We start from the raw sequence: 26,737 nt of genomic DNA on the forward strand, positions 1-26,737 counted from the left end.
CAGCTAGGCTGGGTCCCTGAAGAGGCCATGCTCTTAGCCTAGGGAAAGGCAGGATTAGAGAAATACTGCTGCTGCTGCTCCCTTGGATCTTCATATCCCCACTCTGAGCTAGTTATAAAATAATGTGCATAAGGATCCTGTTTTCAAGTGCATGAAAGAATCAACTATAGTGAAAATTGTGTACATACAACCTGCTGTAGTGCTTCTGTCCAGCTGTGCTGCTCACTCAGTTCTCTGAAGGCCATTCTACCCTACCTGGTCTAGAGGTGCTTCTGTGGTCACGGGAGTGCTGCCAAATAGAGAAAAACTGGGAAACCCCTCCACAAAGAGCATCTACAATAAAGCCAAGACTGAAGTGCAACCAACGTCTTCTGCAGACACACTGACGAATCCTAAAAACAGGGCAGCAGGTGAGGCGAGGAGCCAAGAAACCCCAGCAATCCTCATGAGCAGCGGGGAGCCTGGCGTCCCTGGGGCCTTGTGACTGCTCTGTGGTGCTTGTGTGTCTCCTGTTGCACAGGCCCAAGGCTGCCCATTCAGTGCACTGAGCTGAAGCTGAAGCAGCAGGAAACAAGCAAAACACTTCTTTCTTAATGGTGTGTCCACAGAATACCCAGCATTTGGGAGGGTTTCTGCCTCTGTAAACAAGTTCCCTCTCCTACGTCTGTGACACAACATGCACACCCTGAAAGCAGTTACACAGTGTAGTGCTCACAAGGCTCACACCACAGCTCTGCAAGGAAGATCAGAGCATGTGGACAGTGGCCCCACATGGATGCCCACACAGCCATTTGCCATCCGTGTGCACCACTTTTCAAGGCAAAGGGCATTACAGGAATCCCCAAAAGAAAAACAATGGAAATTACATGCATAAGTTATTCTATTGTTTTGACATAGCATTTAATAGAAAGTTTTGGTAAGCTCATTACAGAGGCAACTTTAGAGTAGCGATGGGCAAAGAAGACTTTCCCACTTAAAAACACACACCCCTCCCAGAAGCAGAGTTATGTGCTTCCATCCTCCTGAAGGATCTCTCCTTCTACACCAGCACAAAGTTCAGGCAACACCATCAGCTTCACTTAACAGATGAGATGCAGCAAATGCCCACAGCCCAGCGTGCAGAGCTATCTTGAGCTCTCAGGGAATGAAAGGCACCGTGGGGCTTTCCTGCAAAGCCCATGTCCTCAGGGAATGCTGAACTGATGTGACTTTTTAAAGGCTTCTTAGACAATCTGCTCAAGGCCATGTGGGAATAGAGCAGGAAACTGAGCAGAACTCCCACCCACCAGCTACGCTGCAGGGCCTGGTTACTGATCACCCCCACACAGGTGCCTGCTTGCTTGTCTGTCAGCCATCTCACAACCTCATCTGCAAGCACTGATGATGTTCCACCTACCTGGAACATCATCTTCCCAAGCCCACATTTACAGTGATCTCTGCTGCATTTCCGTTCAATCCACAATTACAAAAAAAATTATGATGAAAAAGCAGGCAAAATAGTTCAAGCACACAGTGCTTTACTAATACTTTGCTGTTGGTCAAAGAAACAAACAAAATATCTGCACTGAAAATGTCATATGGGGAAAAATTATCGTTTTTGTGGTGTGCAGCAGGGACCCTTCATGTGCACACATCAAAAGGCATTGCCATACCTCAAAGTTCAGAATGCAGTTTAAACAGCTGAAACTTGCAAAGGTGAGTAAAAACATACCAGAAAACAGAAATGCTGTACAGAGGTATAAATCCCAAAAGTGGTCTTGATTTTTGAAAAAGAGGCTTTGTTATTTCCCACAGTGTGCAGTTCACATCCATAAAGCTAAACAATAATTAATAAGAGAATCTAATCAAGTACCTTTCTAAGAGCCCTCCATTGCACTTGCTCCAGAGTGAAGGCATTCTGCACACTCAGTCTCAAAGGAGCAAAACAGTTGCTGCATTGCAGAACCCTGGGTTTCCAGGGCCTGGTTGTTTGCTTGCTTACAAAAAGCAGTTTGTACTTTGCTGTTTTCTCCCGTGCATATTAATGCCAGCAATCCAGCTTCCACTGCCCTGCAGATCTGACACCTACCACAGCAGCTATATTCCATTTCTCTTCCATGGTTCCCTTTTAATTTCTCCCCTTTATTCCTTAAATATGTATTTTCCACTGAAACTGCAGAGTCCCCTGATGGCCCTAATTCCTGCCTGTGCTGCCTGAAGTACCAATGCAGCAGCTCTACTGCTGATCCCAAACACACCAACACTACAGAGCTACAGAAGAAACAACGGGCTAGAGCAAAAACTGGATACTCAGTACAGCTCCTATACATTCCCACCTAAAGCATGAAATCCATACAGTGCAACATAAAGAACAAGTGGGAAGAATCTCGGTTCTTTCATAGTTACAGCTTTTACAGAAGACTCTGTCATTTCCAGGTTAATGTTTGATGAAGCAAACAGCCTTTGCACGACCTCAAATCTTCCTCTGTCAGCGAGAGTGGCCACCAAAGGACTGCTCAGTGCCACAGTGCCATCGGCTGAAGCGATGTTAGGCTGCATCCATGAGAGAGAGCAAAAGACAGAGACATTAAAACATTTTCCAAGCACTGCTGCTCCTGCCATCGCACAGCTCAGCTCTTTCATACAAAACCACTGGAGAGCTTACAAGGCAGCAGCAAAAGGTCAAGATTCCCTTTACTATTAGCCCTGACAAGTATGATGTACTGATCCAGAACCAAAGCTCTATGGCACACTTTAAGGAGGAACGTCTCTCCTACTGTGCCATTCCCCGAGTTCAACTTCTCTCACTGCACGTCACACTTAACTATCACTCTGAGCAAACAGTAGAACTCCCCTTGCTCCTACATATTAAAAGGATTTTACTATTGCTTTTGTCAGTGACTTTAAAAAGCTAAAAATAATCACAGAATCATAGAATGTTCTGGGTTGGAAGGGACCTTCAAAGATCATTCAGTTCCAATCCCCCTGCCACAGGCAAGGACACTTTTCACTAGACCAGGTTATTCAAAGCCCCATCCAACCTGGCCTTGAACATTTACAGGAATGGGGCATCCACAACTTCTCTGGGCAACCTGTTCCAGTGCCTCACCACTCTCATAGTAAAAAGTTTCTTCCTAGTATGTGATCTAAACCTACCCTCCTCCAGTTTGAATCCAGTCCTCCTTGTCCTGTCACTACATGCTCTTGTAAAAAGTCTCTCTCCATCTTTTTTGTAAGCTTCCTTCAGGTACTGGGAGGCTGCATTTACGTTACCCTGAAGCCTTCTCTTCTCCAGGCTGAACAAACCCAATTCTCTTACCGTTTCCTCACAGGAGAGGTGCTCCATTACTCTAATGCCCTGCACCATTCCTTCAGCAGTTTCAATAAATGGCCTCAGAGTTTTGGGACTTCAGGGTCTGCCAAGGCTCAAGCACTGTTGCTATCAAAGCGAAATTTCTGTTTCCCAAGGAGAGGTGATTACTGAGATTTTAAAACAGTGGGACTATTAGAAAAATAAAACTGGAGCTTAAGTGACAATTTTCTTTTGCTCACAAGCCATAAAATCTCCCAAATACAGCGATGTTCAGAAGTTAGGTAGCACCTGCAGCTTCGTTTGCCATGTCAGACTCTGACCTTAGCAAAGCGCTGCCTACAGCTGAAATTCCCACTGCAGCTTGGAATCTCCTCCTTTATTAGGGAGAAACATGGCTGAGGACACGGCCACTGCTGCTGCTGTGCCCATGAGCCACGCTCCCATCTCCATTACTCACCAAACAGCACAACGCCGGAACAACCTGAAGATCACAGCAGGCACGCAGCAGGACCAGAGTGTCATCAGGCAGCTCTGTGAAGGAAACATTCCCAGGGAAAGATCATTTCCAGTGAACCCTGCACCAGGCTGGCTGCTGGAACAGGGGCTTTAACAGGGAGCTAACAGGTTCTCCTCAGCTGGATGTGTGGAAGAGGCTGATCCAGCCCCTTCCTGCCTGCAGAACAGAATGGGATGGGCAAAGGGTCTGACTATCTCTGTGCTTGAGAAAAGGCACTAGTAGAAAAGAGGGTTTCCTCCCCATCATCCTTGCCTCCTCCCTAAGTATCTCCTCAGTGTTTCACTCCAAGTCTGCAGACTGGGTGAATGACCTAGGCCTTGAATAAATCAAGAGCCTATGCTCCCAAACTCTATACGAGATGCTAACTTCAGCAAAGCACAGTTTGAGAGGAATGGCATAGCTGAGACTGCCTTGGGGCTGGGAGATGGACTAACTGATCTCTGTGGTGCCCTTCAACTCTGTAACAAGGCTGTAATTCCTACCACAAGAAACAGGCATAAAACAGCTTTTGAATCTGGATCCAGCTACACTTATGCCTGGACTTCAGCAGTAGACATTATGTCCAAAGCCAGGTGATAATGCAACACACTCAATTAACTGCGCCCTGCTGTTAATGGCATCTGACAAGTGTTACCACATCAGCAGGTTTTTGTTTTCTATTTCTTTCTATCTCCACAAATGAGTTGAGCTCTCCCACCTGGGGCCTGTGCATATATGGATGCACACTGACATTTTGCTGCACAGTGCCACAATTTACACCGGACTTCCCTTCGTTATCTTAATGTCAGGGAATTCTTTAGATACAAGAAAGAAGAGAAAAATCTAGGCAAGTCTGTCTTGGACTTTGCAGGTAGCTTTTAATTAACACTGTGGTGCCAACTAGATTGTGAGGGTGGCATTTATTTGACATTTATGTTTCATCTCCTGTTTCAGCAGCTGCAAAACAGCCCTCTAATTGCAGAGTCTCTATGTTAAACTCATTTTTACTAAATTTAGTTTGCACTTGAACAATATACGCTTTTACACAGGAGACAACACCTAATTTGTAATTCTCAGCATTTAGGCGGGAAGGACTCTGGCATGTAGTAAGTACAGAAATTAGCTTGCCAAACTGCAAATGCTCACACTCAGCAGAAGCAAAGTTGAGCAGTCTTGGGGGAATGTGTAATTTACACACAAAATCTGTCAGTGATTGAGGGCTGAATTTAACTCACAACCAGGAATGCTAAGCATAGTATACCAAACTCATAAAAAGGGAACAGAACAATTTATGTTCACTCAGGTCACCAACTGCTCAAAGAGAGCCATAAATGCTTTAACATGGAGGGAGCTTCTAAAAGGAAAATAAAATTTTTAAAAAGGGCTTTTCACAACATACCAGACATAGCACTGATAAGAAGGTGAGCAGCTGAGAAAAGTTCTTCATCCTGAGGCTGGTATTTCTGCAACAACAGCTCACTCTGTAAACTGCACCCTAAGAGCTGCAAGAAACGAAGGAGGTCTCCTTGTTGTTCAAGTTTTAACTCCTCCAGATCTGGCTTGTCTCCTGCGCAGATATCATCGAACTGAAAGGAAAAGAATAAGCAAAACTACTTGAAAAGAGAAAAATTCAAGCAAAAGAGAATGCTAGTACTATTCTGAAATTACTTTGAGGAAGCAAGCCAAAGGTTCTTCATCTTACCATGTCCCCCAAGGCAGTCACCATTTCTTCACGGAGCAGGAGCTCACAAAGGGTTTTATATAAAGCTCTTTGCTTGTCTTCCGGAAGCTTCACAAAGGGCTGAAACTGGGTCTTCAACCGTGACAGATCTTTCCCAAGAAAGCAATGGAAAGCAAAACTAAGTATTTCTACAAAAATGCCAGTTAAAACCAGGTAACATTTTGCTATGTGTTTCATAAGCTCATTTATCATCACACCTTGACACCCTGATTTCCATCAGCACAAGTTAAAATGCAAGGCTGGAACAGATCTGATTTTATTTCCTAAGGAGCCACTGAAGTTTCAGTGCAAAAATTAAGAAAGAAGAACAGCTATCAAGAATCAACATTTTGGTGTACAGTATTTCTAATATTTTAAAAGTCAGCTCTTTAGTGTTAACCAACTAACTGCATCTTAAGTCTCTCGCTTCAAAGTTTATCTCCAGAGAATGTTCATTTATATGGCAGAATGAAGAGTACACATTAAGTACAAGGGAGTGCTCTACATTCACCTTCTCACAATTCAACTATGATACTGAAATTAGGTCTTTTGTGACATCGAATTACCACTTTGCTAAAAAAAATTGAAGCTTTCAAATCAATAATGCCAACTGGAAGGATGGAATGTTTTTTTTCCACATTCCAGAAACGTGGGCATGCAAGTGTTCTCAAATTTGTTTAAAAGAAATTTTCCTTCATGTCACTCCAGTCAAGAAACACGCTCTCTTTAAAGACATCCTTTATAACCAAAAATTACTTCACTAGGGAAAAAAAACCATCCAGCCACAGGCAGATATTTTGTTTATCTGATGCAATCGTATGACTGTCTACACAAATAACAGAAAATGAAATGTACTTTCAAATTCTTTAGTAAAACCAATTTTTTTTAGCTTTTTTATTTTCCAAGAGACAGTGGAAGTTAAAACTAATTAAAGAAATCTCTGTGCTTTTTAAACAAGAGAAGCACAAAGGTATGTCAAGCTAAAACAAAAACCACAACAGTGGCATACCATTCTTCCACAAGTAAGTGTTTTTTATATATTGTTTACTGAACAACCATTAACCAAGGGTGAAACTTACAGACAAGAAGTGATATTCATCAGTAGAACCAGCTGTAAGAACTCTACCAAGAACTGATGAAAAGCACAGTGTGTTCTGAGTCCTTGACTGGTTTTCCATTTTTTCATTCCTCCAGTAACATTCCTGCCTCCTCTTTCCAAATTCCTACAATAAAAACTTGTACCTGGGCCATTATACCAATTTGCAAGCTTCCATTTAAACCCCATTTTAGTTTTCTCAATTATAAAGCTCCTCAGAAAATAAAGAGGCTAAGTGAAGGCAAGGGAGATGTCTAATTCTGTTACTTAACCTGTAACTGAGGAGCTTTATTGAGAGTATTTTTCAAATAATGAGAAAGTATTTTCAGTGACTCTTTCTCAATGAAAGCATGTATCATCACTAATCTTGCAGAGGTTATCTGGAATGCAACAGAGCTGTCATAAACACCTGACTTTGTAAGATGATATTTATGACAGATTGATTCAGAATGTTGATAGGAAAGAGTCCACTGCACACGCTTACTGCAAACTGATTTTTTATATTCCTTCAGTGCATTCCCCCAAGAGTTCCTGATAAGAGCTATTAAAATGAACTAACAAGATTTCTTACTTACTATTGTACCAGATTATTTCTGCCTATCAGGATGTTTAATTCACTGTAATATAATCATGTCAAGCATTTTTGGTAATACCTTGTTGCAATATACTTATAGAAGCATCACTGGGAACGAGGTTTTTAGCCCCAGAGTACATCTCATTATCAACAGCATCTGGCTGATAGAGGAACGAAGCATCTCTGAATTGAACTGAATGGGGATAAGTTGAGCCTTCTGTGCTTTCTTTTTCAAAACCTCCCTGCTGTTCATCTAGCAGACAGAATTCTGTAATTAGAAATTCAATCAAAAACAATAATTAATAAAATACACAAGCAATTACTGAATGAGATGATAGCTTGTATTTTCTAGTGCTCTCGCATGTGATTTCTCCATGTGTCGTCTCTTCCAGATGGAAAGAATGCCAGCAGTTGCTCTGTGTGTGAATTATTGAGCATTCCTGCAGCCCTGATGTTTGGTACAGTGTGTACAGACAGAAGACCTGTGGTGCAGCTGCCTCCTACAGAATGTGACACCAGCTCCTGTGAACTAAATTAGTGTAGACAGGAAGTAACATGAAAACTTCCCTCTGACACTGTATACCAGAATGCTGCATACAGGAGATGCATGTAGGAATTCTCGATGTTTTCAGAGAATAAGTTTGAGTTGGAAGGGGCTCTCAAGGATCATCACACTCAACTCCTGGCCCTGCACAGCACCATCCCCAAGAGTCACACCATGTGCCTGAGAGCATTGTCCAAACACTTCTTGAACTCTGTCAGGCTGGTGCTGTGACCACTTCCCTGGGGAGCCTGTTCCAGTGCCCAACCACCCTCTGGGTGAAGAACCTTTTCCTGATACCTAAACCTGCCCTGACACAACTTCAGGCCATTCCCTTGGGTCCTGTCATTGATCACCAAAGAGAAGAGATCAGTGCCTGCCCCTCCTCTTCCCCTCACAATGAAGTTGTTACTGCAATGAGGTCTCCCCTCAGTCTCCTCCAGGCTGAACAGACCAAATGACCTCAGCTGCTCCTCATATGGGTTCCCCTCAAGGCTCTTCACCTTCCCTCCTTTCCTAAGAGTTTTCTTACATTGTGGCACCCAGAACTGCAGACAGAACTTTAGGTGAGGCTGCCCCAGTGCAGAGCAGAGCGGTTCAATCCCCTCCCTTGCCTGGCTGGCGATGCTGTGCCTGCTGCCCCCAGGACACCCTTGGCCCTCCTGGCTGCCAGGGCACTGCTGACCATATTCAATTTGTCATCACCCAGGACCCTCAGGGCCCTTTCCATGGCACTGCTCTCCAGCTTCTCCTTCCCCAGTCTGTACATTTTCTACCTACTAAGAGACGTGCTGTAATGCAGGCCACAGGATCCACTCATGAAGGAGACACATGAAAGTACTCTCCGAGATCTGTAACAACTCTTGAGAGTCCTTTACAGAGCTTCTGCTGGTCACTGCACTGACAGACTCCTCTTTCTCAGCCAAGCCACAGGTCCATCCTCACGTCCTCCAGGTAAGCAGAAAGCTGGAGGCTTCTGAGAGTCTCTAAAGGACATCACCCAGGGATGTTTCCTAAGAGAATCACTCTGCAATAACTGTCTCTCTTCAGTAACTTCATGGAGGAAATAACATACCCTGGCTGCATTATCCTTTCTGCCTCATCTTTGTGACAAGCACGGGCCAACCTCACCCAAACAGGACTGTCCTTGTCACCATCCCAGTACCCCCAGCCTGATGAAGTTAAGGGCCTCCTGGAAGGTACAGTGACCCTTTGTAAGAGTTATGCTGAGAAATCTGGCATATCAAGTTCTGTGCTCATGTGTCCAAAACTGTGCCCTAACGATGCAGAATACACTCAAAGCCCTATGCATATTCTGATCATCTTTTATTGGGTCAAATGCAAGATTTGAATGTGTATCCATTGCACTCTGCAGCCTGTCTGAGGAGAGAGAACATAGGCAGGCTAGAAAGAGAAACTCAATTTTAAAGTAATACCTGACAGCAAAGGGAAAAAATGTAACTAATCAAGCACAGTGCTCACATGTACCAGGCACAAAAGCCAAATATAACCTTTCTGCAGTTGTAAGAGTCTGTCTCACTAAATTAAGGACATTCAAAGCAGATGAGAAAGCATGGAGAGCACTCCATCAGCAAAAAGCTTTTTCAAAGGGAAAGGAGACAAAGAAATCCCTGCCATAGAGAAAGAAAGACAGACCTTTATGCTTGCATAACCCTTCACGGAGAAGAATGAGCTACAGAAGAGCAGAAAGTGATTAACATAAGCTAAGAACTTCCCAAAGCAACAAGACTGTGGACAGCAGCTGAGGCACCACAAGGCCAATTCACTCATGTTGCTGTCATTGCAAATAACAAGGCTTTCACATGAACCCTGAGGAGGAAGACTGTGCTAATAAAACTGCCTCCCCTCCTGAGGCAAAATGATGCTAATAAGGGAAATCAAACTTTTCAGATGATGTTGTTAAATCTTGTAATAGGACTTGATCCACAGGAAAACACAGGACTCAAAATTCCGTATTAATAGGACTGTTAATTAATTCTGTATTGAATTCTATTACATTCATCGATGACAAACCTCCAACAATGCAATTAGAGTTTGTTAGTTACTCAGAAATGTTAACAAAAATGCAAGAAACACAGAGATGATTAACGAAAACAATCAAAGAGACTCCTTTATGTAGAAAAGTAGATATATTGGGACTGTTTAATTTACAGACATTTAAGAAAAAGCACACCACACACATATAGCAATGAACAGAACAAAGCAAATCATCTGGGTGCTGTTATATCCCCTGCTTTGTAAAGCAAAAACAAGAGGCATTTCAGCACAACTTTAGAGACACGAAACTGCAAAGCCTTTAGCAGAAACAGCTTTTACATGGAGTGGAAAATTAGCCTGTAGAAATCAAACAGAATGATTACAGGAAAGCACAATGGTAAATGGATCAGAAAAGGATTAGATCCTTTTTCTTTTTTCTAGTTTATTTTATTTATTTATAAAAATATCCAAGTATGTCCAGTCACATTAGTCAGAACATTTAAAAGAAAATTTATATACCATTCTTCCTAACAGAATAACTCAAGTACTGTCAGTGGCAAAGAAAAATAAACAATAAAAAGCTTACATGCATCTTACTCCGTAATTATTTGTGAAGAGAATCCCATTACACCCGCTACTGGTCACTTTCAGTCTCACGAGAAAGGACTACATTAGTCCCTGGATTTAACTTCAAAGGCTATTTTGATTTCCATAAACAGACACTGATCCCTGCTGCTCAGACATTAACAAGTTGAAGTTTAGGCTCCACTATACTTATTCTTGCAGGCAAAGCCCTAATTTTGCTGTTAGTTCCTCCCCTTTACCTTCTCAATGACACTCAGGCAAAGGAAAATAGCACAAATTAAAAAAGAAAAAAGGCAAGGCATAAGTTGTTTAAGATAAAACATGAAACAAGCTGTGCTGGTTCTGAAGCTTCAAAGATCTTAATAAGAAATGTGAAAAAAAAAGAGCGGAAAAAGAAGCAGAAGTGGAAAAAGAGCTGAGAAATACAGATCATTAACAAGGCCCATGCGTTCTCAGCTAGCAGGACATCATAATTTCACGTAGTAATCACCTAAGTAGACAACCAGCTATATACTACCTATGTAGTCAGACGGCCTTAATTACACCTCATTACTCTGAATTACAGCTCTATTATAACCATGACGTCAACATCCTCTGCTATTATTGCTGTGTTCCATCTACGTCAGAGCAATTCCACTTTTCAGAAACTTTTTACAGGTTAAATAATATTTACTTCTATTCCTGAGCCTACAGACTTCCTTCATACCAGAAGGACTATGATGGAGAGTTAATTTTCTGCATTTCTCATCCAAGTAAAGCGCATCCTGGATTCAAATCTCAGCTGTACTCCAAATATTTCTTCAATGTATCTTCTGTTTCTCTCCACATCAGTCCTTCCCAACTTCCAGCTCTACCATCTGATTTTATTTCTCCTTGCAAAACATCCCCTGAAACCTCCTCTAGGTCAGTGAGTTTAAATGAGGATAGACAAGAAAGAAAAACCCAAGTGATTGTGAAGAGATACGACTTCCCCCAAAGCCAATTTCAACATTTTTTTTAACCTGAGAAATATTCAACCTGACATAAGTAAAGCACGACCAGAAAACATGACAAGGGCATTTCTGCAACCACTCTGAGGGCAATCTTTAAATGAAAGTGTAGGCTAGAAAAGTTTAAATTCCAGTCTTGTACGAATGATTATTTTCCTAAGATGACTGTTGTCTAAACATTCCTGGTTGACAGCTGATTTACATTCAAGTCACTCTCTGCAACAGGTGAAGGGAATAGCCTGGGCCAAGGGCCAGCTGGCTGGAAGCAAAATTGCAGAAAAAGACCTGGACAACAAATCTGAGAGGATCACCAGCAAGCCCTTGCAGTTATTGAAGTTTGCTGCATACTGGGCTGTACTGACAAGACTGTAGCTGGCAGATTGATGGAATGGAATTTTCAATTTGGGAAAGTGCATTCAGAGTGCTGGGTCCAGTTTTGGACTCCCAAGTACCAGCCCCACATTCACAGACTGGAGCAATTTAGCAAACAGCAGATATTAAGGGAAAAAAAAGTTCACCACCACGGTCGTCAAACATGGCAACAGGCTGCCCAGAGGAGTGATGGAATCTCTGTCTCTGGAGAGGAATCACAACTTCAGAATAGACAAGGATATGAGCAATCTGATCTAACGCCAAACTTAGATCAAAGTTCAAAAGTTGGCCCTGCCTTGAGCAGAGGCTCCAGCTACATGATCTCCTGTGGTTCCCTGAAACCTAACTTATTCTGAGTTTACAGTGTATTCCAGCAAGTGAAAAAGCATTACTAAGTCAGAGTTTTAAAATTACTAAATCAGCATTTCTAGCACAAATAACTATCAAGGCAAAGGAGACCATACAACATAATCACCTTCATGCACAGGGAAACATAAAAATCAGTCTGACAAACAGCTTTGTCCATAGTTGAACTGTGTGCCACAAAAAACAAGCTTTTCACTTACCAAACTGGCCATTGTGCCTTATAAACAGTTCAATTACACCGTAGGCAATAGCAGTTGCAGGAGGAATTTCAAGGATCACACTAGAATCTTTCATCAAACTTCCATTTTCACTTACTGAAACCTGCAAGACAGATTTATTTACCATTTATCTGATTCAGCTACTATACAGCTTAAACACATAACTAAGGTGAAAAATACAGAGGGAGAATGTGCTTTATTCTCCATGATGCCTCATCAAAGCACACGTTACATCTGACTTCTAGGAAAGGAACTAGATGAAGAATGAGGTAGAAACACAATGCCAAGAGCAGCTCTCTCACTCTTAGCTACCCTGTCCTAGCACAAAGTTGGGGTCCAGGAGCAGCTTTTGCCACACATGAAGCACCATGTCAATAGGAAATGGGCACCCACTTCAGTACTCTGCCTTGCCCAATTCTACTGTGACATTTGTTTTGCCCAGCTGGAAGGCTGGTACCAGGAACTCACAACTCCCAGATTTCTTCAACTGGAGACACACTGTACAGAGAAGTGATTCATCTCCAGCTTAAAAAAACCCAAACTTTCAATGAATGAGCATATTTTGACTTTGGTAATTCCTTCTCAATTCATAGGCAATTTTTGAGATAGGCTCATAATGCAGTTAATCTCTACTCCCATGATTGAAAACAAGCAGCTTCCCAATAAATATGAAAACTCAGTAGGCACTACAACGATTTGTGATGAATGATTACTTGGCTGTTCAGATAAATTTGATTCAGCAATACATTTTGCTATTCAACTTTCAATGAATTGTTTTAAGTTTGCTTCATGTTCTGCTGCAGGCAGGAATCTACACAGAAATGGAAACACAATGTGATAATATTGATGGAAACTACATTCCAGGCTCATACAAAAAGACAGCATCTTTTCCCAGAAAGGCAGTGGAAAAAACATTTTACCATACAGAATTTTCACAACCAAGCAGTGCAGTTTGTTCAGCACATTAAGAAAGCACGAAAAATACGCTGAAGTCTATTTGGAGAAACTGTAATTTCTTCCCAGATAATGTGCAAATGTTCTATTCCTTGCAGATTTTTAGTAACTTTACCTTTATTGTTTTTGCAGTGCATCCCATCGCACCCCTGACTTTTTCTTCTGTCTGGATATGTTCGGATATTGTACACTTCTGAGTTGTGATTATCTTTTCTCTCAAGATGCACAGCACTTCACGTTTTCTTTCTATTACTTGCTGCAGTAAACTACTGTTTAGATCTATTGTTCTGAAAAAGAAAATACACCATAGCAATACCAGAATTGTGGGAAAAAAACTAACCACATTTTCTTAACTGCTTGAAGAAGCTCTTATTGTAAAAATGACAATGGTTTCTGTATGAGCAGCCTCCTCAAAATTATGATGTCCTCTTTTGCTATTTGGCAGCAGTAAATACCTGTATTCCACAGTAAGCCCTCACATATATATTGAATTCTTGATTCCCTACTCTGAGCAAAAATGGCAGTTGTCCAGATACTTTCTAAGCAAAAAGAAAAAAAAAAAAAAAAAGGGCAAGAGAGAACTAATGGCAACTTTAAGCTTCCTGGGTAATACAGAACCAACGAGTCAGGCTCCTGGACACTGGACTAAATCCTCTCCTACTGTGAGCTCACACTGACATTTCCATGGCCATGGCAGTGGGTGCTGGCTGGGGGACACAAAGACAGCAATGACTCAGTGGCAACCCTCACTGCCTGCTATGGATCTGTTTCAGTGTTCACTTAAACCTGGACAGGCTGAGTGGGATCAGCACTGACCAAGTACTTCAAAGGGCTGAATGAGAAAACATGGAAGATTTCACTGATTTTGAGACTGTACATTACTGAAAAAAATCCACCTGCTTCAAAGTCCTGTGTTATTCATTGGTATAGACTCAAAATTTAAAATTGGTGACAAGGACTATCACAGTCAAAAGAAAAACTAACTGTGGGAGGGAGCTCTAAACTCTAGCCCAGGCACCAACTTCATAAGCTATCCATACTTCACAGCACAATTCAGCATCTGTTTAAATGCTGCTGAAAATAATTCTAACGTTAAGCTCTTCTGAGAATGACGAGAAGACTGAAAGTGAACTCCCAGAAACAATACAGAAGGTTTATTATCTAAGAAAATATTACAAAATCCACTACCTTGTCTTTTGGGGTGTTAACAGACTTTCTGGTAACAGTTAAAGCAACTTCCTAATTTTATTTAATTGATTAAAATGTGTCAACTATATTATACTTCTGCAAAATATTCACTGGAGGTGAATCAGAGGAGATGTTCTATTTTTTATGAACAGGTAATCTAGCAAAACTGTTGGAAGATTAAAGGATTGCTATCCCTGACTCAAATTATTCCGTCTTTTCTCCTCCCTCTCACTGTAAATGGCTATTCATGGAGCTAAATGGCAATATCCCAAAAATGTGACAGAAAGACATGTCTGACTCCAATTCATTTAAATCGAGATATCTCAACTTTTAATTTAAAAGTTTTAGATTTATTAGATTCTGGAGTTTTGAATTTATGCAGTCTATATAAGTCTGAACTCAGCTGGGGTTTTTATTGAATTAAAAATATCCTCAGGCAATTTTTGATCTTTGGAGAGTTACATGCCTATATGAAAGTTCAATCAGTTGGAATGAACTGTCTGAAAACCTTAAAGTTGATTGTTTAGACAAGGGAAAGAAAATACCTCTGAAGCAATGCAGCAGCCACCAGAAAAGCACCCCCAAACATTCCTGAGATTATTAATACAACTTTTTTCCTTTGGTACAAAGTCATGCTTTATGCTTGGAATCCAATGAACCTTTGGATTAAGCAAAAACTGAAGAAATGTCAAGCAATCACGAACATCACCGCTCTCAGAAGTGTCTGCCAAACCAGAGCCATTAGTCACAGTCTATCAAGCCTATCATATACTTCACAATAATTATTTATGTTTCTAAAGTGGTGTGCTAAGCATCTTGAAAATACAAATTATTGCACTAAGAACTTGCAGTTTTAACATGTCACCTAGGGAGCCACGAGGGAAAAATACAATGAAGAAGCACAAAAGCAATTTGCAATTTGCTTTTATTTTCTGACTGTTTAAGAGGATGACAAGTTTGCTGAATGTCCCCAAAATTTAGCGGAAAAAATTCCCTCAAACAATCCAAGATAGAAAAATACACATTAAATAAAGATTTGCTGTTTCTGAATGAGTGCTAAATGAAGACGCATATAGAATATGACCTAAGCCTATGCAAATGAATTACCAAAATAATTCAAGAGACTTTTTCTTCCATCTGCTTCTACAGTATTCTGCCCAAGGCAGAACTGGCTCAGACCCTGTCACGCTCCTGGCTTTGAGGCCCAGATGCAGAAGTATCAGCAGAGTAGCAGAGCAGAAGAGTCAGAAGACATAACTTGCAAAGAGGGGCAGTGAACAAATCTTGGAGGCAGCACTGGAGGAGCTGCTGCAGCACTGGGGGCTACAGAGAGACACTGACACACAGGGACACGGAGCTACCTGCTGCAGCAGCACTCCCCAGGCAGCGCCCAGAGGCGACCTGGGATCTCCAGCACAGAGCGGAGCGCGTGCCAGAGACAGCCGCTGCCACAGCCCCAAGGTTTGAGTGCCTTCAGTGGGATGTGTCCCGTTGTAAAGCCATCAGAAAAGTTCTCCTCTGCCCAGTAAGTTTAGTGAGCACCAAATTCAGAGCTTTCACACACATACCCTTACTCACAGCTACAAAAACCTTTTCTTCCAGCACAGCACAGTTAAGTGATCTCCAGTAGACTTCTGGCACTGAACTGTCTATCATAAAACAGAACTTTAGGGTTGCACGTGGGCACTTCATGAGTTATTACTGGGGCACAGCCTGTTGAAGGTAAAACATTCTGCTCTCCTCAGCAACTCAAACAGGAGATGACACAAGGTAAGCAAGTACCCAGTTTATCTAAATTATGACTGAAAACAGTCATCAAGAGCAAAACACAACAGGGTTAAAGTTTGACAATCAGAGCAGGGCTTCAAGTATTGCAGGGCAATGGCCACTGTGTCTGTGACTATTTTGGCAGAACTGAACTTACTTGCCAACATAGCATTGAATATAAGAAAATATCTGAAAAACACAAGATAGCCGAATTAAATCCCTGAGAATACATGCATGCAAGGCACACGAATTGCACTGCATTTTTTTTATTTTACAGGTCATGTTTCAGAGCTTTTACTTCTGTTCTACAAGCATGGCTCTTACCATCTCTTTTACTCTGTACTGTACAAGAGCCACCACTAACCTTGTGCCATTTGCACTACATCACCATGACCCATCCCAGCCTGAGGAGCTGAGCTGAAGCCCTCAGAAACAACGCTATATAAAATATAATGAGATGTTGGTTTGCCAAGTCCCATTATCACCACACAGAGTATAAGCCTGGATAAACAAAAATTATTTAAAAGATACAAATTATGAGGTTTTGCTTGCTTGATTGTTCTGCTTAAACGACCTTCCTGAGGTCAATGATTTACTATGCTGGGAGCCTTACAGGTCACACATGTACATAAAATAATTTCTTTGAGTTTTGGTCTCACTCCACATTTAACTAGATTAAACACTTCTACTCTCCTATAACGCAGACTTCTTTCACCTTCATCCAGTATTTTTCTTCTCGCATTAGGAAAGCAGTAGACAACAGAGGCACAAAGGCAATTTGCTGCAGACTGGAGTCAGAAAAGAAGAGAGAAAGGCAGAAACTAAATAAAGACAAGAAAAAACAGACAACACCTGGCAACAGATCAGCTCTCACAGTTAAAACAGAGAGCAGGTGCCTGCTCTAAACCTCACTGCTGAGAATGAGGGTCTTTCCTTTAGGCACAGAATTTGACCAAATTGCCCACAAAGGAGACACCTTAGGACCATTTTTCCATCAAATCCTGCCTAACCTTCTCAGTAATCCACCCACAAATCCTCAAAGCAAGGTGCTTGTCAATTTCCTACAAATACCAAGAAGATGGGCATTGCTGTGAGTACTCTCCATACTCACATTGAAATCAGCACTGCTGCTTGTCTGCACAGATTTTCACTGCTCCAAACTACTCACAAGTGAAAAACCTTTTCAGTCCTGTGCTGGGCAATGCCACCTCAATACACCTCCTCTCCCAGCTGTAGAGACACAAGCAGCCTGTGCTCATCGCCTCTTCTCCACTTCATTTATAATGTCCAATAGTCTGATGTCTTCTATACAAATACTGCTTGTTGCAAGTGAGAGCCTTCACCCAGCTTTGATCCTGTTCTAAAAGAGACCTCTAGATGGGTGCCAAGGAGTAAAATCCACCAGACCTCACTCTGCCATTTTCCACCAGGCACACATGCATATTTCTTTTGTTAATCCATTTCAAATATAACCTCTCTGACCTACTTCTTACAGAACACAGCATCTGCAATCGTCAGCTTATTGACAGCATTTCACTATTTTCCCTACAGAATAACCTGACACGTACTTCATAGAACATCTTCCCTAAGAATACCAGAGACTTCTTAGACTGCAAGTGACAGGTAGTTTCTCTATTTTCTATTTGACATGCTCCTTATTTTTTAAATCAAAGGCACACACAATTGCTTTTATTCAATCCTGTCTCACAACACTTTGTGACTTCGTATTACCTCATGTAGCAGCTTAGGGAGAAAACTGAATGGTTTTCTCACCATACTCATAAATGCTCAAGGAATTTTAAACAATAAATCACAAGATGGCCTGAATTTCCACTGTACTCAGATTAAGAATAGGAATTTATTTTTGTCTCAGTATGGACAATAATATGCCCTTCCATTAGTTCACCTAAAGTGCAATATGCAATAATATAAAAGTATCTTTCAACCATGCCAGAGTATGCTGCTAAAAACACTTAAAACCTTTTTCCTAACATGCTAATCATAGAGTTAGGAATCATTCACGTGAAACAATGGAAGCATGACAGGCAATTTTTTCTGCAGCTGATGTGAACTCACTGACTGCTATCACTGTCCTCTCAGAACTTCTCTTTCAATCACCTTCCATGACTTTTAGTGAAATGGTGAAAACAAACAAGCAAATTGGTAACACATGAGAAGTACAGAGATTATAATCTCCTCATGATCTGTTTTACTGCAGGGAAGAAGACAGAATGGTTGAGGTTGGACAGTCATCTGCTTTAGCAGGGTCACCTAGAGCAGTCTGCCTAGGTTCATGCCTCCAAAGAAGGTAACTACACAGCCTCCCCAGGCAACCTGTGCCAGTGCTCAGTCACTGTCACAGTGGAAAAGAGTTTCCTGATGTTCAAACAGAGCCTCCTGTATCTCATATTGTGCTTATTGTTTTCTGCTCTGTCTCTGGGCACCACTGAAAAGTGGCTCATCCAACCCACACTTCATCAACTTCTCTGTGAGGACCTCATGGAAGACAGTACTGAAAACAGAAAATGGAATATACTCTTTAATCCACAGCAATCCAAGTGAGCTAAAGGCATGGGACTCTGCCCCAAATCTGTATGTTGCAGTGCTCTGTGAGCTAGCAAGCACTATGTAATGCAAAATCAAAAATAATGTAATGTGAAATATGCCAAGTTTGCATACCTAAAACTATTGTTTAACTTTATTTTAGTATTGTATAGTATGTTAATAAGTGTGTTCTGCATTTACAATGTCACTGCTTCTGCAAACTAGGAAGGATCTCATCCCACATCCTTCAGCTGTCATCCTCTTTCAGAAAAAGGAGCCAGTGCAGCACCTGGAATCTAATTAAAAGATCAGTAGGATTCTCCTTCAGAAGGTTCACCTAAGAAGTGACAGGAAACCAATTTGCTGCCACTGAGCACTCTCAGCTTGCTGAACTCTGAAGACTCACATGACTTAGTTAAAAGGCATATCAGCTTTGACATTTTAGAGTTTTCTGCTACTAATCTGCAACTTCAACTTAATCAGCCTAATACAAGAACATTTTAAAAATGCAACTTAACTAGGTTATACATGTAGAAATAATAAATGAAGCAATGATTGATCAAACAAGCACAAGCACCACATGTCATTAAATGACATCAGGAACAGTTTGCTGCCTCTCATTTCACACGGCCTGACAGGTAAACATGCTCCTGTAAGTACCATAACGCTTTGCATCCAAAAATCACTAACCTGGAGGCATCAGCACTCCCGAATTCCACACAATACTCATGAATGAGTTGAAAGCTTGAAGCTTGGACACAATCAATCATAAATCATAAAATATTTATGAACGAGTAAGTAGAATTCCATCTATAAGGCACTGCCAACAATTTCCAGTGAGTCTTCACATTATGCTGGAGAAAAAAATTCTGCTATCCTCATCATTTTCAGTGACCTGGCAGAAGGCAGACCGACTCGGTATCAATTATACACGGTACATCATAAGCTTTAATAAGCTATGAGCATCTTTTTTATGAACTAAGAACTAGTTCCTTGCATAAAGTGGCACACACATCAACTTCAGTCACAGTTGCACATACATTGGAGTAATGCAGCAGATTTTCAACACTCAAAAGAAGGTAACATATTTCTGAGTATTTAATTACATAAAGGATTGTAACTCCAAGATGTGCTGATTTGCTGTGGGAGGATTATCTTTGCGAACAGAGTAGGCAACTTTAAGTAAAAGACTACTGACCTAAATCAAAGTTAAGTTTGTTTCTCCATAGGACTCTGTCTAGTGCTAGAAAGAAGATTCCAGATCTTGACTGACACTATTTCCTCATACTAGATGCACATTAATTTTACAGACTTGGTAGACACATTTAGCCCAGTATTTTCTGCTTTAAATAAGGCATTTAGTACAAAGAGAGCAAGGTCCCTTTTAGAATAAATTTGTTGACTTGTGAATGCTCACAATAAAAAAAACACCAGACATTTGTTCCCATGAAAATGGAGAATTGATGATTTCTAGAACATCAGTGTATCTAAAGCAAATTTACGTTGCTTCTGACAACTTCTACACTGATAGCAAAAACCTATCATCTTTATCTTCAGAGCATCAGCAAAGGCTATTAAAATTCATTACAGCCACTGCTACAAATCTAGAGTACAATGCTGTCACAAACAAACCACCCTCATCTCCCATGAGTCATGACCTGCAATAGAGAGTAGACCCCTGACTTGTCAGCTGGTTGCCAAATAGGCTTTGGTCCATGACTCTCTTACAGCAACATTAAATAGATTCAATGTCAGAGTAGGACAGGAAGTGAGGAAGTGTCGCATATCTTGTAAAATAAAGAATATGGTTCCCCTCAGTTAATACAGTGTATAACAGGAAGCAACAGATCCATATTTTGTTCAGCTAGTAGAGCATGCCTTGACCATGCTTGCTCACCTTTGCTATTCCTTCAACTTCAAATAATCCAATTTTCTAGCATGGTCACTCACACACACAAAATTACAAAGCCTGCTTACAAGAACATTAGCAGTTCTGAACTCAATTTCCAGATTCAGTGCCCCAGTAACATAGAGAACTAATTCTTTTTTTTTCAGATTGTTACCTCAGTACAGTCCCCCAAAGAAGGGAGGATTTGGCTCTTGTCCCAGGTGGTAATTCATGCAAAAACATAAAATGAAATTACAGACAGATGTTTTTAAAACTTGAAAGGGAGAAGTCTGACTAACAAGATTTCAAAATACAGAAAATTTCATTTTTGTATACATGATTCATCATGGATATGAAAGCTTACAATGAAAATAATTTTCAAACTGTGGCAACACTACAAAACCAATTGCTCAGTGATCACAGCTGGCCCAAATCTTTTCTAAAGCTCAGTAATCTCTCCTGGCCACTACCACACCCACATTAGAAACATACCTGTCTTTGACATCTTTCATAAGCTGCTGCAAGTCAATCTCCTGCTTCCTCAGGTTTCCAAATGAGGACTGGTTTTCCACATAGCCCTTCCCTCCAGCTCCCAGGCTGATCTTCACAAATGACGTTTCAATACTTCCTTGAACGAAGTCTTCAAACTTCCCCATGTATTTTGCAAAGTCAGACTCCACAATCACTAGGAGAGCAATAAAACTAATTTCTATATGTGAAGAAAAGTGCTGAAACGGTCCTTAAGTGATTGGAGGAACAGATACTTAGAGAAAATACGAAGAGTTAGTGAAGGCAAGGAACAGTATGGAGAGGTAAATAATGAAATTTACAGCTCTACAACTCTTGCTTCTGCTCTTTTCATGTTTTCATCATTTTGCTCTACTATCTTTTGTATTTTGCCATTTTAGGAAAACATAAGGTGACTGAAGTGCTGAACTCAGATGCTATAAAGTATTTATAAAGAATAATTGAAAGTTATTTCAGCTACAAAGAAAATTACAAAGCAGACCTGCTTGTACAATAGTGCTAGTATTTTGGCATTATTTTGACAAATCTCATCACAGGCTGTCCCAAAGCTCACTGAAAACCAATGGAAAAATCGAACTGGTTTAAAACAACTCTGAATTTTTTTACATCTAAAAACCACAGAACTGACTCAGAATCAGCTACTTTTCCAAGACAGCTACAATTAACATCTTAGGTTAGAGACTTATCTATTTTCCTGTATGGAATTGGGACATGTCCAGAAATATGCGATTCCATGTCGTTTATCTGAAAACATGGGTGGGACTGCTATAGTTGGGTAAGTCCAAGCATCAACCTTTTTTAACCGTCTGTGCAAGACAAACAGAATCAGTGGTAAAATTCGCTTGGCCTGGCCTGGACAAGCATTCCCTGGGCTACCAACACCAACAAGACAATGCTTATTCACTGCTTTTGACTTGGAGCAAAGTACAGTTTCACACTACTATCACATACAACCCCCCCAAATATTCTAGGGATATTCCTGTGGCTGCAGACAGCGCTGTTATCAAACAGTAGGACTGTCCAGCCTGATAACCTTCAGCACTCTAATACTCTACCCAGGCAAAACTTCCTTCTTTTTTTAACCAACATTTATTAATACCAGTTTTAGTTACATAAATGGTCAAGTGAGAAAAGATCCATTAATCTCATTCCCATGGATAGTGGATTCCTTCAGAGCATTCCTCTGAGAGGAGCCCTCTAGTAACACAATTGAGAATAATAACGACAGATTAGGGTTTGTATTGTTTTCATCTGCAATAATACTGCTGCCCAACTATGGCTTTACCTGGTTTTATTGGTTTGTCTTCAGTAAGCACATCACTCAGGGTGACTGTCAAGAAATGATACTTGGGCTTCTGCCAGCACCAGAATTTCCTCCTCTTTGTAACTAAGCTCAAAAGCTGCAGCTTGTCTGAGGCATTCAGGTGGGAGACAGGGATCAAGTCACCTCCACTGTCAGTTTCTCTCACGAAATTCTTCGTTGCTTTTGCAAACATCGTGGAAAATCAATTAAAGCCTGAAAGAATACATCTGTTTTCAAACAACTACATTTGTAAAGTACAAACATTTACATTGTCATTTTAAGAAGTTCTTCCCAGAATTGGTATTAATGAAGGAACACATAGTGTTTTCATCTTATCTTCTCCACTCTGAGCTGGGAAGGAGTTCAAATCACTTGCCCCAATATAAGTTTTCTCAGTAACTAATAAAAGAATTTTAGTTAAGACGAACATTCACAGGTTATTAATCTGTCAGGGAGGAAAAACATACACAGCTTACCTGAAATTCTATGAAAAAGCATCTACTAATGAGCACCCTGCAGAGACCAGCTGGGATGAGGAGAGCACTGGGGCAATGGCAGAGGATTTCTGCCTCCCCACAGGATCCTTCTTTTATTACCTAACATAAAACTTACTCCATATAAGGCAATTAGGTATTACTCACCAAATTATATTGATCTTTTTAATAGGCAGTAAACACATGGAGAGATAATAACTGTTCTATAAAAAGCACCAAATACATGAGCTGGCATCTTTGTTACTAAGTTTTGTTTCTGAACTACACCCCTGGAAAGTTCCAACTAATTTTTTTATTTATGAACTCTTTTTTACCTTTACTGTTTTCCAATTTTCTGTTTTTTATTTGCATAACTACAGCTAAATTGAACATACATTATTTGCAACTGTTATTCACAACTGTTATTCATATCCCCTACACAACTACATATATATCTTACTGTTGCTTTGCAATGATTTTAATTAAAAATTATCAGCATCTCTTGGGATGTAAGCTTTTCTTTATCCCCAGGAATGCGTTTTGCTGTATTTACAAGGAACAGCTTCCAGTAAGGGAAACTGGCTAAACTCACAAAGAAATGGTAAAAATGACCATTCATGGGTGCTAAACACACAATTATAATAAATAAATATTTGATCTTTCTAGCTTTTACAACTCTGTGTTATCTGAGCTAATGATATCTCCAGAATTAAATCAGTTTTTTTTAATCTGGCAGCATTTCTTTAAGTCCCCCAGCTGATGCTGACTGGAAAGTTCAACTAAGATCGTAAGACGTCTCAGCTGGGTATCCACACTTTCATGATTAATTACCTGTCTTGCTCCACACAGATCTTAAATTTGTCATTTGCAAACACAGGCCAGAGTAAAATAGAACAGACTTCAAACAAAAACTGATATTGCAGTGAGCACTCAGGATTATTGACAGAAAATGGAAACCTGAATACAGATATTAGTGCTTGGACCACAGGCTCCATATTTTAGTATTAGGGGGAAAAAAAGCCTTTCTGCAGATGCAAACTTACCTCTCCATTAGTTTTTCCCAAATCCCATTTCAGACTTTCCACACAGTATTTACCAATTCATCTTGAGGTATTTACCACCTCATGAATCCTCTATGGTCTAGTCTGTGTAACAAATAAAGGGTGTTTTCCAACAACACCTGCATCAAAAGGATTTGAGCAATGTCAAAGTCACATAACATTTTATTGGAGAGTCTTCCGGGGCTTTCATACTGCAGCAAACCCTGCAGTACCACCTCAGCTGTGGGCACTGATAATATTTCCACTGACTATCTTGTTCTCTGACCTTTTCCTAAACCGAACTGAGACTGATTTTTTGCATCCTTTATTTCTCCTCCTTAATTTTCCTGGTTTTAATCTCAGTGAGAACACTTTAACAGAATAAAGCAATGCAGATCCACTGCAGCAGAAAAGAAAAAAAACCCAAATCAAACCGAAACTAGTTTCCTTTATCCATAGGACTTCTTTTGCAGGAGTCTGTATTTTGCAAACAGCTGGACTGATTAGTAATGTAGGGGACCACCAAGAAAATTCTCATTGCTTGCATTAGCTGCCTTTGCCCAGCATAACCTTCTTCAAACATTTCTGTACTTTACATTACTGCTCACTCATCCTGATGCCCTTGCTGCATAGCCAGCTGACATGGGCTCACATAGACTCTGAAAAAAAAGAAGGCCAGCAATTTCTGAGTTTATCATAAAACAAATTGCAAATCCAGGTCCTAATAATTGGCATTCTTACAAACTCACTAAATCTCACAAGAGGAACCACTGCACCAGTCTGCAATCCTTCCAATTCACAGTGTTTTGCCGTCACTCTCCATCACCACGCTCCTGACTAAAAAAGACTACAAAGGGGAGAGGACAGAGTGCTTGTGAGGACTAACAAGACTCACCACACAGGAGAGATGGGGCAGATTTCAGCCTCAAAATGATGTCAGTGTCTCCCACACTTTGCTGTGCTGGTAATGTCTTTGCAGGGAGCATATTTTGCTGGTGTAGGTATACCTGCAAAGCAAGAATATTCTATCCAAACTCCTGCTTATTTCTCTTTGGATATAACACCTTTAACACAAATTTGCCAAATACCTTGCTTCACTACTTCCCACAACGAAGACACAGAGCAATTATGCCCCTAGCCAGCATCAAGGGGTTAGTACAGCCATGAGGCTCAACAGCATCCTGACTGAATGGACATGGAGTGGTTACAGACCCAGCATTATGAAAACTCTGCTTTGGGAGCTTCTTCCTCTGGATATTTTAATAGAGCTGTGCATGGTTTGACAGAAATAAAAGAGAAGGCACCAAGCTGGTAGGAAACGCCTGTCAGAGTGAGTTCACTCTTGCAAATTGATAGCTAAGCATGCAAGCAGAAAAGGAAGGAGGAGTACCTTCCTTGCCCACTGAAAAATCTAAAATTAGCCTGAACCTGGGCTACAGGAAGATTATTTAATGGCAAGGATGAGATCAAATTTAGGTAATAGCACCAATTTCATTGTTTACTTAAACAAACAAATCTCATCCTGCTTCTTTGCTTTGTAGCTCCCTAACTCAGTATAGTGGGACATTAAATCCAAAACAACATTTTATGAGCAATCGGTGTTTGCCTCTGTCAGTACAAAAAGAAAAAACCAACAGTTGCCTAATATTTCTTACATTCTGTTATCTTTCACATAAAATACAAAAATGCCTTTTTTTCTCCCCGTTTAACATAACATTACACAACACACTGGGCACAGTACACAGGAAATTTGGTAGCAGGGTGACAACTGGATTGCCAAATGCCAGCACATCCCCTTCCTACAATCCAAGTTGTAAGGAAACACAATGCCTGAAGGCCGAAGAGGACCAGGCCTCAATGTTGGAAGAGCTGTTAGACATTAACCACTGTGTAGGAGTGGTAATGGCCTTGGAATCCTGAAGGACTGCGAGTCTGTATCGGAAGGAAACTGGAGTATGGAAGTGACAACATGCATGTTTTGTGTTTTATTAAAGAACATTATAGTTATTTTCACCTCCTTTCTGGATAATTTAAACGAAAAAAAGAGAGCATCCATAAAAGCTAATACACAAAGCCTAGCAAGGCTGTCCACACTACGCATTAGTCTTTGAACGCATGTGGTCCCCAAAAACACATCCAAAGGCTTTTAGCCCGGGTGAAGCCCTCTTTCTGCTCCTCGAACACTCTGCATCACGTGTCTCCGCAGAGCGGTGCCGCAGGCTCAGGCACCCGGAGAGATGCGGCGCCTTTCCCTGGCCGTGGGCGCCGTCCTGCGGGGTGCGAGGGCTGTGGGAAGCCCCGCGTTGCCCCGGCGCTGGGTGCGCAGTCCCGCCCGCCTTGCCGGGAGCGGCTCGGGCAGGCGAGCATCGCCCCGCCGTTCCACCGCTCACAGCACCGCACGGGCACTGCGGCCATTCCGCTCCCCCCGCGGCGGGAACGACAGCGGGGCGCGGCCCGGCGGCCGCAGCAGCTCCCCGTGCCCCCGGGAAGGGCGGAGTTGCGGCGGCTGGGGGGAGGCGGGCACGGTCGGGCCGCACCGCTCCGCCACCCCGGGCCCGCTCCCGTACTCACAGCATTCCCGGCGCTCCCCGCCGCCGCCACCGGGGATGCGGCGCGCTCCGCCCGCGGGGCGTGCCGAGCCGTGCCGCGCCCCAGGCGAGAGGCCGCGGGCGAAGCTCTGCGAGCAGCTGCCGTAGCAGCGGGGGCTCCGTGCCGGGAGCGGCGCGGCGGGGAGAGCGCAGGCCCCGCCCGGGTGCCCGGGCCGTGCGGGCGGGCGGCAGCGGCCCCCGGCACGCCTCCGCCATG

At 41.7% G+C, this 26,737-nt stretch overlaps 1 protein-coding gene across 1 annotated transcript; it reads right to left on the reverse strand.

Annotated features, from left to right (window-relative positions):
* Positions 1 to 2,301: 2,301 nt before the first annotated feature.
* Positions 2,302 to 26,619, reverse strand: GSDME (gasdermin E; the record flags this gene model as incomplete). The annotated part of the gene is made up of 11 exons (XM_082277187.1): positions 26,504 to 26,619; positions 24,828 to 24,939; positions 22,402 to 22,599; positions 21,081 to 21,273; positions 13,317 to 13,488; positions 12,230 to 12,350; positions 7,258 to 7,446; positions 5,491 to 5,618; positions 5,188 to 5,374; positions 3,750 to 3,823; positions 2,302 to 2,532 (listed from the first exon to the last, which is right to left on the reverse strand). Exons 2-11 carry the CDS (start codon positions 24,916 to 24,918, stop codon positions 2,302 to 2,304), a joined length of 1,584 nt encoding a protein of 527 aa, XP_082133313.1. The 5' UTR covers positions 24,919 to 24,939; positions 26,504 to 26,619.
* Between the last annotated feature and the right edge of the window lie 118 nt (positions 26,620 to 26,737).

Source organism: Coloeus monedula, assembly GCF_965178545.1.
Source record: "Coloeus monedula genome assembly, chromosome: 1".
Taxonomy (NCBI): domain Eukaryota; kingdom Metazoa; phylum Chordata; class Aves; order Passeriformes; family Corvidae; genus Coloeus; species Coloeus monedula.